Source organism: Anomalospiza imberbis, chromosome 7 (genome assembly GCF_031753505.1).
Source record: "Anomalospiza imberbis isolate Cuckoo-Finch-1a 21T00152 chromosome 7, ASM3175350v1, whole genome shotgun sequence".
Lineage (NCBI taxonomy): Eukaryota > Metazoa > Chordata > Aves > Passeriformes > Viduidae > Anomalospiza > Anomalospiza imberbis.
This window is the reverse complement of record NC_089687.1, coordinates 27756960-27771857: the sequence shown is the minus strand read 5'-3', so window position 1 is coordinate 27771857 and position 14898 is coordinate 27756960. Positions and strand designations below refer to the sequence as shown.

At 43.4% G+C, this 14898-nt stretch overlaps 1 protein-coding gene across 7 annotated transcripts in view; it reads right to left on the bottom strand.

The window, feature by feature from the left end:
• Window positions 1-14898, bottom strand: part of SATB2 (SATB homeobox 2) — a 132285-nt gene that overhangs the window by 11085 nt on the left and 106302 nt on the right. For all 7 annotated transcript variants that reach the window (XM_068196245.1, XM_068196251.1, XM_068196246.1 and 4 more), the window contains one exon: window positions 14171-14368. In XM_068196245.1, coding sequence (XP_068052346.1) covers window positions 14171-14368 — 198 coding nt within the window. The remainder of the gene's footprint in view (window positions 1-14170; window positions 14369-14898) is intronic.

The following is a 14898-nucleotide window of genomic DNA, read 5'->3' as shown; positions in this document are numbered from 1 at the left end:
CATGTATTAGCTCTGAATTTCCCATCTTGGGCTGGTTCAAGCCAGATCCTTAGTTTCACTGCAGAGTAACTGCAACCAGCACTGGATACCTCTTTCTCTAATACCTGGCTGCAGCCTGGGAGAGCTGCCAGCAGCTCCTGCCCAGCCCTCAGGTGGAGCTGGCACGTCCCTCCTGTGCCCATACGCAACCAGCCAGTTCCATTCCGGCTGCTGCTGGCACAAACCAGGGCGCTGGTGACAGAGCGGCCGATGCGGTCAGGAAGTGTTGCACAACCTCGCTGCAGACTTTCTCCTGAAGGCATCGGTGATGGATGGCTCCATTGTCTGGGGATGGGGCACAGCCAGCACAGCTGGCACAGGGGCCAGTTTGTTGCACCCCTGGCAGGCAGGCAGGACTCTGCTGGCCTTGGAGAAGCCATGCAAGCCTCTCTTGCCTGTAACCTGTGGACCTCTGGTAGCGAGGCAACCTCATCCACAAGGAAAAAAGCAACAGCAACAGCCCCAGAAACACTGCCCTTCTTCGTGGTGATGCTAAGTAGAGCCCTCTTAAGTGGGACTTTTAACATCTGCGTGCATCTTGAGGGCCACAAACCTTCCAGTTAACACTCACCTTCTCCAAAACAAGACCATAAGCTTTGTAGGCCTCTGACTTGCCTCTTCTGTGCTTTCTCTCACAGCCCTAGCAAGGCTCTCTGGGGTGCTATGGTGTGCAGAGCTTTGCTTAGCACTTTCCATATAGAGCTTGAGCTTGGTTGTGGCTAAAGGGAGGGTCTGCCAAAGATTTCAGGTCAATTCTGCATTTCCCCATCCCAACCCTGATAATACTAATGAGGAGCTGGCAGAATGCCACAGGAATTAAGGAGGCAACAAAAGGGTTTTTCGTTTGGTTTTCTGCAGACAACACAAGCTTTCTTGTTTAATTAACACTACACATGTTCTCCTTTCTTTTGAAAATCAGAAGAGTATTTGTGGGCAGTGTGAGCAAGATCCTCCCTCACAAGCCCCAACCTAGAGCCATGCTTAAGGTCAAGCTCTAAACCCCTAACTATGGTGGCACAAATGGCGCCACTATAATCATGTTGTTTTCCAGTTACTCAGACCAGGAGTAGGCACTGCATTATTTCAGGATGGATATGTTTGGATTAGACACTGGATTCTGGTGGGGGGTAATTATTTGTCCCATCAAACTGTTTTAGGTCCTTACAGATAGCTATTTGGGGTTTCAAGAATACCCAACTGTACTGCTAATTTTTACAATGGGAGCAGTTAGAAGTCAGGAGAACCTGACTGTTATGGTTAGTGAAAATAGCAGATTTGTGCTGATAAAACACTACTCAGCATGTTTTTTGGCTTTTGAGATGTAACCACCAATGCACTTAATAACAGGACTTGTGCAAACTATACTGTGTGAATCAAACACATAAAAGTATAAATATTCCTTTTTTAGAAAGCAAGTCTTAAAAAGTGCATTATAATCAACTACCATGGTAAAAGCAAAATATCCAGTATTACCACACACGCAACTGGCATAATGTGCTTTATTATACCCTTAGCTTGAAACTGGGTAAATAAAAATCAAATGACCAAAGTACAGTGTCCTGCACTGAAGACAGGACGCCTCAGAGAATTAGATCTGAAATCCTTTGTCTTCCTGATTAAGCTCTAGAAAAGGTGCATGTGCAGAAAACAGAGGAAGGTACCCTGGTGTCTCACTCCCATGCTGTTGAGCTCCATGTCTCACTACTCTGACCTGTACCTATTTTGCAGACGCTGAATGCTGGTAGAAAATGACTTTATGGAAAGTCAACAGCACGTGCAGTTTATATTCACAGTTTTTCGGTTCATTTTTAATAAAACAGTTTAATGTAAGGCCAGAGAGGCAGTATTAGGACAAAGCAGAAGATGACATTGTTATGGCCCTGGGATCCATCCAGCTTTGCTGCTGGCTGCTGTGGGGAACTCCATGGACTGCTCTGTCCATGGCTGACTGCACACATGTAATCGTGGGGGTAAAGCTCACACTTAACAAAAGCATGAAGCTACTGCGTGCAAGGAGCCACAGGTTTTTGCTATAAATGCAAAACTTTGCTTCAATAAGGTTGTGATTGTGTGGCATTTTTCAGTCAAAAATCTTTTGGTCAAAAATGTCAACTGAGTGGCATCAAAGTACTGACTAAGTAAAGTCTACTTTGCCAAACTGTTTGCCTGGGGCAGCAGAGGGGTGAATATTCTGACAAAGTTCAAGCAGTTGTTTAGGCATTTTTCATGCAACAGCATACTACGGTTGCTTTTATTCAGAACAACTTTTGCTCTTCAGATTCTTCCTATTTTCCTTCAAAGCATTATGTTGCTTATTGCTCTAAACTGCCACAAACTTTTTTTATTTGAGCTGAAAAATAACAATTTAGAAAGGACAAACATATTTTTTTATTCCAGCATTTCAGAAATGTCAGCAACCCCTTTAACTCAGCTGAAGCAGTTCTGTAGCTCTAGGCTGTACCACCCAAGAAAGAGCAGCTCACAGCCATCTATCTACCCACCTACCTCCTTCACCATCGTATTTACTGAGGGTTGTACTGATGGGAGCTCTGCAAGAACAAAATGCAATGCAGTTTATAAAAGGAGATGGATGTGAATCTTTTCTATCTCAAAATCCAATAAAGCTTATGATTTTTATTGCATGTGGGAGTCCTTTGGTCAATGTAGCACTGATTAGCAGCTTGGCCAGTAAGTCTGATAAAACCAGAAAGTACTTCTGAATATATTCTGGCCAGAGACACCTGGGAGCAAAGTGTGAGTGTTGCAGCTGATGGCCCCAGGGTCACACATGTACCTTGGGATTTCTTCACTTGTTCTGTTCTGTCTGGCCATGGTTTTTTATTCTATTCTGTCCAGAAATAACTACTCCAAACCTCTCTTATCCTTTAATCTTCCTAAAAAGGGAGCATCATCTCAAAACTATTCCCCTTCACCTTTCCAACATGCATGACTGAAGACGGAAGATTCACAACCTGCTTCAGGCAGGGGTCCAGACTGGACTTTAATGGATCCCAAACATAGCAATGCAGCATTCTTACTCCTCATCTCATTTAAACAAGGGAACACAAAGAATAACATTACTCCAAGTTAGCAGTGCTTCCCTGGTGCTAATCAGGCCATTAAAAAGGCATAAGCAGTTTGTTTGACACAGAGGGACAAAGAGAACCACAGAAATTAATCAAAACCAGGGAAAAATTAGAGATTAAAAGTAATAATACTCCTTCCAGCAAACCACAGTCTGAATGCATGATAAGTGGCTAAAAGACACAATCACCACAGGTCTAGAGACAAAAAAATGTCTCCTGACTGCATGAAGTGTAAATTAAACTTGCTCTGATACAGAAGCATTTCCTTCACATGGCAGTTCCCTGCCATCGGGAAATCCAGACCCCTTTGCTGCAAATGAGAGCTGCCACAGCTGACCTTCCATGATCTCGCCTGTGGAAAACACACACGCTCCGAGTTGTGTGTGTTGAGTCAACAGTTGAAGGGAAAGGAAGAAAAACCCAAACGCGGCAGACTTGCTACAAGAGATTTCCATGGAAGTTTCCTCCCCAAATAAGCAGATGGTTTCCAGTTAGTCAGGGTCAGAGACTGCCCGTGTGGTTTCCTGCCTGCTTGCCTTTGTAGCTTATCTGGGCCTCATCAAGATACACAGTCTGAAAAAATTAGAATGGCTAAGTACAGGAATTAGGGAAACTAAATACAAATGAGCTCTGGTCTGCTATTGTGCAGAGGAGCAGGGGAATCTGTGCCCCTGGTTGGGATGGAGGCAGCGGTGCTGACCCCTCTGCCAGGGCAGCCATGCTGGGCTGCAGCACTGCACATCTGCTGCAGCACTGCACATCTGCAGGGGCCGGATCAGGTCTCATTAATTCCGTGGTGCCTCTCCAGGCACCAAAGCCGTGCCTGACTCCATCCAAAACACCCTTGGCAACAGCCCAGCTGCTTTGAAAGTACCCCTGATGTCAAGTTTACAACCCTGCCTGCTTCAACTGTGGTGCTGCTGCCCAGCAGCAGCCCAGCTCCATGGCGTATTCCCAGCCCTGCTCCATGGCTTATTCCTAGCCCAGCTCCATGGCGTATTCCCAGCCCAGCTCCATGGCTTATTCCTAGCCCAGCTTCATGGCGTATTCCCAGCCCAGCTCCATGGCTTATTCCTAGCCCAGCTCCATGGCGTATTCCCAGCCCAGCTCCATGGCTTATTCCTAGCCCAGCTCCATGGCGTATTCCCAGCCCAGCTCCATGGCTTATTCCTAGCCCAGCTCCATGGTGTATTCCCAGCCCAGCTCCATGGCTTATTCCTAGCCCAGCTTCATGGCGTATTCCCAGCCCAGCTCCATGGCGTATTCCCAGCCCTGCTCCATGGTGCATTCCCAACCCCGCTCCATGGCGTATTCCCAGCCCCGCTCCATGGTGCACTCCCAGCCCAGCTCCATGGTGCACTCCCAGCCCAACTCCATGGCATATTCCCAGCCCTGTTCCATGGCGTATTCCCAGCCCCGCTGGCAGCCCAGCGCACGGCTACGAGATTTGCACAGCTCCGGGCACACACTGGCTCTCATAATGCTGTGCATGGGAGCAAAGCAAAACTCCACCAGGAATGTATGCACAAGCTGCCATATGGAAAGGGCATTCTCAAATTAAACCCTGAAACCCAGATGAGATCTGAGCAAAGGACAGTTTCACTTAAAGGAAATGTCTGAGGTCAACCAGCAATTAACTGAAAGGTTCTGATTGAATACGCTATTGACTGCGCTCACATCAGACAGCTTCCTGTTTATTATACCTTATGGGCTGTCTAGGTGCCAAGACATTAAGCTGTCAATAATCTATTAATACTAAACAGCTCCTCCCTCCTTACTCCCCCTCCCTTGCAAATCCTCTTAGGCTAAGAAACTGCACTAAAAAGATGGAAATTTTTGAAATGAGATGGAAATTAGCTTTTTAGGGTATTTCTTTGCTTGGTTCCAGCTGAAAGTACAGCAACATTCATAAACAATATAACACGCAGTCTATAACTACATGGAAAAAATTGTGTTAAAAAAAAATCAGCCATGATTGAGACCATATCCTGAAATCTGGCTTTCTTTTCCAAGCCATCTTTAAACAGTCTAAGTTATATTTAATTAACAATTTACAACAAGGAGAGAGAAGTTATTTAAAGACAGGCCTACAGGTCCTTAACATTCAGTGTCTGGGAAACAGTTGTATATAAAAAAAAAGTTTTAATGAATTTAATAGAGAAAAGCACTTTAATTAAATGCTGTCAAAGAGGATTGTATTAATGACTGCACACAAAGGAATTTAAAGCAAGCCAAGTATATTTAGCAAATAGGAAGTAGGCTTTCAGAGGCTGCAACTATTTATGTTTCTGCCATTGCAATGCATCTAGGAGATCGTGTTGCCAATTGAAAGCAGTTATGTTATTAGATATGATTTTATTTATTATGGATTATTAAAATTTCAAATGCTGCAGGGAATACATTTATTTCACTTCTCAAATGAAAGAACAAAGATATTTCCTCCTTGTTCAGTAAGACAAAAAATAGGAGAGGAAATAAATAATAAATAATAATAATAACTTAGCACTTAACTAGTAAAGTGCTGTCCAGACAGATCTTTTTATGGGGCTTGTTGAGTCTTGAAAATTTAGTGTCTCTTTCTTTCTGCTACAACTGGATGGATTCGCAGTTGCTACCAGAGCTTCCCTCAACACAGCACAGAAGGAAGAGACAGCTCTTCCTTCGTGTGGGTACAAGGGACTTCTGTGATACCCTGCATGGTTCAACTCTAAGAACTACCAAAACCCCAACAGAAGAAATCCTGGCTGCGAAGCTTTTGCAAGCAAGACTGAGAATATCAAGGTTTTCCAGACCTAACCATGAGACTTAGCCACATATTGCTCATAAAAACCCAGAACAATTATGGCTCTGCATTAAGACTTCATGCACCATGCGCTCATCTTCCTCAACATCCACGTGATAGAATTTGTAGCAGGAAGGAAGGGGCTCTTCCCAACTCTCTGTGCCCATGTGCCTTGGATTCAAGTGTGGCACATCAAATGGGCATGGCCTAATAATCTGAGGAAAAAGCAGCCAGAAAATTCAAGGGTGTCAACATTATTTTGGACTACAATGGCACAATAGTGTAAAAATAAATTTAGCCTCAGCTGGAAACAGAAGAATGTTTTTAACACAAATTTAATGAGATGGCTGGGTCTGTAGTATCCAGGATGTGTTATGTGATTTACCACATCCTTTTTGCCATACATAATGGTAAAAGGTTCATAATAATTTTAGATTATTCAAACTTCCAAGTGTTCCACGAGAGGCACCTTATACATGCTTGTATTCCTTTGTTTCTGAATACCCAATGCTTTTCAAGTTAGGCACAACAATGAGAGCTAGTTCTAAATTACTGTTTTTTAAATGTATTTATTTGTAGTTAAGATTTTCATCTTCTCATTTACAACATGAAGAAATGAGTAGAACTGGGAGAAAAGTCATTGGAAAGGAGGCACAAGGGGATACCAACTCCCTTTCTCCATTCACAATGTGAGTAGCATCATAAATGGTGAAGTTTAATTTTCTAAATACATTATCTGATTTTTGTTTAAGACTTTAATAAAAATCATGTGTGATGTGTGTTGAGAATGTAGCCTTTGTTGTTCCACAGCTAGGGATCTTGCAAACAGCTTCACTTTGTCTGTGCCAAGATATTTTGGAATATTCTTTGAAACACTGTAAGCATAGATGACTGTGAGAAAAAATATGTGCTACTGTACTTCTGGATACTTCATGCGTGAGAATAGTGCATGCACACAAAAACACTTCTCCTTTCAATCTGCAATTCCTAAAAAAGTCCATACAAACATGGAACAACATACACAATATACTGACCCTGAAAAAAACCTTATCTCTGCACACATTACAGCGTCTGAGTAGTTCCAACCATTCTGAGGACAAAAAAAACCCAAAACAAACAAAAAACCAAAAACAAACAAACAAAAAAAACCCCCCAAAAAAACCCACAAAAACACACCAAAGAATTTCCAAAAAATGACAGGCCCTGGGCAAGGAGACTGACCATCTATGTCCTGCTCTGTCACAGCCTAACTCCCAGCACTGCCCAGAAGCTGCACCATTTCCCTGGAGGACGCTGTGCCACACGGAAGGAAAAGGAGCTCCTTGCTCTTTGAGGGTCAAGCAGTGCAAAATGCTCTGGTAGCACTATTCTCAATGGTTCCCTTCCCCATATAATTTTTATAATTGCCTATCTGCAGAAAAAGACCAGCTGCAATGATCCAGGGTCTAACTTTATCCTAGGATTTCTGTAGAGAGCCTGAGAATAAAATGTTGCATACAGCCAATACCCCTAAACATTTACACATCTCTGAAGCCTGATACTATAATTTATGAACAAGTGTGAGGGACATAGAGTAATTAGGGAGTATTAAAATTAAATTAAAAAGAGTTATATTTTTAACTGCTGAAATTTTCAAATGTAAATGGAACAGAGGCTCATCTAGTGCCTTTTCAGCCTTCAAGGTTTGCCTGCTGGCAAGCTTCAAAGGTTATGTGAATTTAAAGAGCCTTATTTAGTGATCTTGCTCTATTTGTTTGCTCATCCTCAACCTACTACGACTCCTTACAACACTAGCAGCTTAGCATTTACAACAGGGCCAGGACTGTAAGAAATGAGGACTAAATCTGTTCAAATTGTGTGTGAAAGGCAAAAGGGTGAGACAACAGGGGCCAGAGCTACAGTGATGTCATTTGCTAAAACTTGTCAGAGCAACACCAACACAAACCACCACCCTGCTGCTCACTGCCAAGTCTCAGCAGCACTAAATCTGCACATTCAGATTACAAGGGAAGCTTCTGCCTGGAGCATTTTGCCATGGGAGCCAGGGCAGCCCAAGCAGAGCTGCTCTGGGGCAGCCTCACAGAAGATGTACCCTCAGAGTCATCTTTACTGTAAAATGCTGCTGAAGAAAAGCATTAGTCATATTCTTAGGGCTCCTTCATCTAAGAGTCCCACCTCATTCCTGCCCTGTCCTCAGCTGATCCTGGACTAAACAAAAGCTGTCTGGAAACAGGTGTCGCTGAAGTGGCCTCATGGTTTCAGGTTCTGTACAAATGTGAAAAGGATGTACTATTCTGACAAGACTAAACTTGCCACCACAGGAAAACTTGAAACTCTGCAGTTTACTTGATCGCCCATTTCTAGGGTTAAATGGAACAGTACTAAACCTAAACTAATTTCAGAACAGAGGCAGTTTGGCTTTAATTGCAAGTACACTCCCAGCTATCATTCAAGGGGAATAACAGGCCTAACGTTAATAAAAATCAGCAGCATTTTCAGCCACATTAGATATCCACACTAAACAGAAACAGCTGAAATGGTGCAGTAGGCAGGTTTGACTGTAGCAGTCACAGCTCAGCGCCGTTCCCTGCAATTGTGGCAACTATCAATCACAAGATCATCTACTGGATACTTCAGAGTCAAATATAAGGGGGCTGTTGTTTGATTTGCGCCTGTTGCCTTTGTCAAACTTGTGCAAGACTCCTGAACTACTGTGATCCATCAGAAAAATAGTGTGCACCAAGAGGATGGAGAACCAGAGCATGCAGCCACAGCTTGTGTTTCAAAATGCACCATCTCTGGCTATAGGGCACAGGTACAGGTACTGGAGAAGCTTGAGAAAGCAGCTCAGAAGTGGAAGATGCCTGAGGTTTTTTTGTTTTTTTTTTTTTTGCATGTACCACATGCTTTGAAGACAGTTCCTTTACCCCGACCCAAAAGCAGTCACACACAGAGTAGAGATAAATGCAGTGTGAGTGGCATTTGCAATAAATATTGCTTTCAGCTTTAACACCGCATAGAAATAGAAGTTACATAGTTTGAGACTTTTTTCAGTGGTTTTTAATAGTTTTGACTGAAAGGAGATACTGAAATTGACTGTTTCTAATTCTGATAAGAGGAAGAATAAAACTCCAGGTAACTAACAACTAAAAAAGAGAGACACTCTCCACTCACAAAATTCACAGACAAAATTCATTCTGACACACATTTCCCTCTGTAATTATAAATCTAAGAAAAAACAAATAATCCAAGTGCAACCCTCCCAAACCAAAGCTCTGAGCATTTTGAGTGTAATGAATAACCTACAATACAAGTTCCTCTTAAAGTCCATCTGGGTTTGCTGAGTACAAGTTGTGTCACCAGTCTTGACCGCTCCTGTCTGTGCAGACATTACATCCAGCCATGGATTAAAGAACTGGAGAGTCAAAAAGCAGTGGGTATCAATCTATGGTTTGTCTTTTGGGTGCAGAGAAATGATCAAAAAGCAAAACTATCACGGTGCAGCCATTAAGAATGAATCACAGGGCACAGCATCCCAAAAATGTGTATCAAAACAGTAAGGACCAGACTCAGAGAGCTAGCACAGTTTGGGAAAGTAATTTTTGTCCAAGTCTCACAGATAACTCAGTCCTAATTTCTAGTACGCAAAATCCCCTGGTGTAACTCACACAAACACAGCAAAACCTCACTGTGCACATCATCCTATGGATCATTAAGTACACCATGTTCCCCTATGAAAAAACACAGCTTTGCTTCACTTATCATGTAAGATTTCCTAAGTATTATTAATTAATATTATCTTTTAAGAAATTTCAAGTCTCACTGGTTTTTCCATCTGTGTGCTATGCATTATGTGACCCATGAACTCCAAGACATTATTCAGAATCAGATATTTCATTAGGATGCACTACTGTGGTTTTCAGCCCGCTCTTTATTACTTCTAGAAAGAGAATATGAAATTAGTTTCATTGGACTGCCATCGCCACTTGCCTTGACCCATTTTTACGAGGGCTCCATGTTCTGCTTTTTTGTATTTCACTGTCATTCCTAAAATACTCGTTCCCTTCTATCCGTCACAAAATTATAAAATCAGTATTTCATTTACTTCTGTGCTATGTTATTTTCTGCATATTTAAAGAGAGGTTACAATGTTTGTAGCGAACACACAATACAGAAGAGCTTTCCTGGAGCTTTTTACTATGCCTTCTTTTATTTACTAATGTTCCTCCATGATTTATGATCTGAACAATTATATATTGCCAGATTTGTCTAAATCAAAGCTTCTGAGAAATAAAAGGGTGGAGAGATGTCATTTTTAAAGAGTGACAAAAAGTAACAGTGTATCAGAAAGCAGGATTTCATTGCTCTTAAATAAGTATGTATCTACTAGCTTCAGATCTACTTGTCAACTTCGAGAAAATGAGAGGCAAGGTTCCCACATTCTCTGAATAGAAGTACTTTGCTGCAGTAGTGGCTCATTACTCCAGAGAACCGTCTTACCCGCCCGGACACTCCAGAGACAACAGCCTGATTCATGGCCTTCCAATGGAGTCAGGTTTCTCTGTCCCAGCAATTAACAATGAATTAGCACTATATTAAAGTGCCAGGCAAGATGGTTACTCTCTGGAGTGGTCACCTTGGACACAGCAGACAAATAGTGGGAGAAGGGAGAGAAATTAGATTTACTGTGTCCCAGCATGTCTGTAACAAACACGGAATTCCTGGCTGGCAATGGGAAGCAGCTGTAGGCACTTGTCAGCATTAACACTCCAGAAAGGTCCAGTGCCAGCAAACAGCCAGGGAATGGTGGGACTTAGCAAGGGATGGAAAGTAAGACAGGGAAGGAAGGCTCACCTCTGCAGAGCAGGGGAGCTAAACACAGAAGCAGGAGGACTGCTTGCTGCAAAGGGACTGCTTTGCACATCACTAAGGGCCAGGCCAGGCCAGATCAAAGGGCCAGCCAGGATTCCACTCCTGCTGGTAATGGTGGAAGAGGATGAGAACACAACAAAAATGTAATAATGCTTTCCAGGATACCCTCCCATCCTCCAGGAACCTGTGGCTCAGGCACTCTGTAATTCAGAGGTGATGTCCTTATGGTACCCCAGCTAGCAACAACCTCACTGCTCGTCTTCCTACCAGCACTTTGCTATTACACCACACTGCATGGAATGGACACCTCAATTTCCTTAAAAACCAAAAGAGAAGCTTTGGCAAGCTCAGCCTGCATGCACAGCAACATGTAGGTGTAGCATGGATGCCCCAAAACCAGCGTGTGAAGGAAAATCCACACTCTGACATGTCCATATGGTCACACCCAGTGCTGCCAGAGAACACAGCCATGTCACAGAGCTCCACAGGGCTCACATTTTATGACTCTTCAGCACAATAACAAACAAATCAAGTATACAGGGAAGAATTTTTAAAACACTCAGCTTCCATCATAGATATTATTCATTTCAGAAACAGTAAAATAATTGATTAAATGGATTAATATATGGCTGATGGGAAAAATCTAATGGAAGAGAGAAAAATAAACATGATTGGTTTTTAAAACCCTAAACCTAAAGCTAAACAGTGAGGTGCAGGCTAGTAATACCAAACCAGTGAGAGCAAGAATCTCTCACAAAGGAAACAACAATCCCTTAAAACATGAAGAACCAGCCTCTGTCCAGCTGATCTCCTACAGCACAACTGCTCCACTGAGCACACCCTGCCTTTTAGAAGACAGAAACCATACCTGGCCTTGGGATAATTCCCTCACTTGAAGTGTCCCCAACCCTGCAAGCAACAAGTGAACTAGACAAAACACATCACAATGATATCTTTGCCATTTCCAAGAAGCCATACTGAGGAAAAGGCTGCAATATAGCCACATCTTCTGCCGGGTCATGCATCTTGTGATGATAGCTAGGACATTCTTCCAAGTCTGACAGGGGGATGTCCCCAGCCCAGACAGGGTTAAGTCATGGTGGCTGGGAATTCTGGCAGCAGTGTGGGACAGCCTGTTTTCAGGCTCTCCCAGTGTCTCAGCTGAAGGAGCAGGAGACTCAATCATCAGAGAGAAGTTACCATACACACACCTAAGGCATCAGAGCAAAGAGAAAGATGGGCTGGGCAAAGAGAGAGAACAGAGGTAAGATCCTGCCTGCTTCTATGTTACAGGTCTGCACCTGCTGTTATTCACAGCACTGCTGCTTGTATCTTCTTCAAAAGGCTGTGATTTTGCTATCAAGGCTGCAGGTAAGGGCTTGATCTACAGCACACTTCTCATCAGCAAACGTGCAAAGCAAAGTAGGTCGGTGACTGCAGCTCTTGGATGTTTTCACCCCCTGCTAAAATGCAGCCAGGCACTGTGGCAGACATTCTGCACCCGCCACTGCTTTGAGAAGGAAATGAGAGTTGCTTTCCCACTTGACGCTACAGGGGGAATTTCAGATAGGCAGAATGTAATTACTTGGCCTGGAGTTCAGCCAGGAGCAGGGCCCAAGACCCCTACCCTTATGTAAAGTGTCACAAAATCTCCAATGACTGCAAGTGTGAGGACCTCAGCTTTACATCTCTGGCTGCTGTCATTGGTTCTTCACGGCTAATTACCTAATAGTGACCCTGGCAGCAAAGCTAAAAAACAAACCTTGCTTCTCAAAACAATTCAAGTCCCAGAGACTGAAAACTACACAAAAAATTACTTAGTGTTGGGTATCTTTTGACAGCAGGGAGCAGGTGGACAGCAGACCTCCTGTGCCTCGCACAGGTAGCGTGTCACTCAGAAGCCTACTGGGGCTTTTGGACGGGCAAGCATAGCTTTAAAATGCAGCACCCCCAAAACACAAGCCTACTCTATCAACTGCATACCAGTCTCCAGAGTTTTGTTGTATGAAGTTGCCAGCTGGTTCCATTTATTTTTCTTCATTTTTCATATTTTGACTGTAATAAATAATTAATCCATGGCTTTGTAACTTGCTGACAAATACAAATGCACAGCATTCCAACACAGTGTAACATGTCACTCACAAGAGCCAACCTGCATGATGCAGAAAAGTGATGTGCAGAAGACTTTGGAAAGTAGGCTGATCATTAAGGTCACTCACAAGATCCCAGGGAAACTTTTTCTGTCTCTTAGAGGATATTCCCACTTGCTGTGGGCACCAGAACTGGGTTAATATGTTCAAGTCTACAGAGGTCTAGCTGTCTTCCCACATGTTACCTTGGCCCTTTCTTTACCTGTTTGTAGCTTCTTGCTTCCAAGATCCCATAAACTTTTTGGGACGTGGAAGACAAAACTTGCTAAATTAATTACTTAGAATGCTTCCCCTTCTTTACAGCCCTGAGAACCTGAACCCAAGGAAAGAGTTTCTTTTTTCTTTCTTTCAGGCAAAGACCTAAAGGAAAGCAAGGAGAAAGAAGTTAGCAGAAGAGACAAAAGGGACTGAACTAGGCAATAATTAATCTGAGTGAGACATGCATGTTTCAGTTGGGCAGGACAAGACAGAGAAACCTCTCGCCTTTGGAAAAAAGGGGCCGAGATAGCTGGCAGTAGTGGTAGCAGCATGAGCAGCAACAAAGAATAGAGGCTGAATGCCAAGGTTCACAGCAAGAGTAGCAATGCAGTGCAATCCACCATCAAACAATGGGGAGAGTGAAGGTGGGAGGAGGAACTGCAAGATCATCAGAGAAATGCACACTACAAACAACCCCCAGAGTGGTCACATAATCTGGCAGCAAGTGAAGGGTACTGAGTGCCAGGGGCTGAATTGGAGGGCTGAAGGGAAGAAGGGCTGCTGTGGAAGGTGTTGCCTCAGCTTTTTAGATTGAAGAAATGTCTCCTGAGCCTCTCTTGACCATCTGTAGACGTTTGAGTTTGTGACAAGCATTACTAGTTATTAGGAATACACATTAAGCTGATTTTCTCTTCTGACTGAAGCTGGAATTGCAAAGAAGAGAGTCTGTATTTTCACTTGGTTTTCCGTACACATATTTGTATTTTTTTTCTCATTCTACTAATACCTGAGACAAGAGTAGAACAAGGGCGTACCACCAAAAATTCATACTAGTCAGAAACTTATAGAGGAGCGAAACAATCCCAATGAGGCTGTGAAATGAAGGGCCATTCCTCACAAAATGCTCAGCATGGTCATTTCAGAAGTACTTTTAAGTTTCAGTCAATACATAAAAAGCCCATCTCCACGTTACACTCTTGAAACCTCCTGTGTTACCCCAGTCCTCCCACACAGACACCCTGAGGAGGCAGAAGTGCTCTGACCTGCACAGGCTCAGGCGTGAGCTGGACCACGTGCTGCATACGCTCACTGTGGTGGTGTCTGGACTCTTCCTCATAGATCACATCCCTCTCGTGCTGGGGAAGGTTCAGGAAGCGGCGAATGGTGCAGAGGTTCTCCCAAAGGGTGCGGTTTTCCGGGCTTGGGTTTTCTTTCCAGCGCAGCAGTTCACACAGCCAGCCCTGCAATGGTAGAGTCAGCATAGTCAATTCACCAAGCACCAAGGAACCAGATGTGAGCAGAAGGTCAGCTAGACTTAAAGCTCTGTGCTGGAAATTTTGCTGGTCTCATCTCACACATAAACCCCCACCACCCAAGCTGCCATTTGGTCTTGACAAATCCATGATATATTCTATTTCCTGCAAGTTGGAAAAACTGAAACAAGCAGCAGTGCTTAGCAAAAACCAGTGTCTTGTCCTTATCATATTCACACCATGTTCAGATATAAATATTTTTCCTACAGAAAAGCAAAGATGAAACAGAGGTGCATGTTCGCTTCCATTTCAGAGCCTCTTCATTTCTTCATCCAAGCAAGAGAAAAGGAGACGTAACTCCTGAGACTTGCTAACAATCCTTACTGCAACCTGCAGCCACAGAACCAGAAATTCAACACTACTCCAAATGTCTAGCAGAATATACTATCAAGACTTCTGATTTGCTGACACTATGTTGCACTGACTCCCCCAGCTCTGAACCCCACTAAAATTTTACA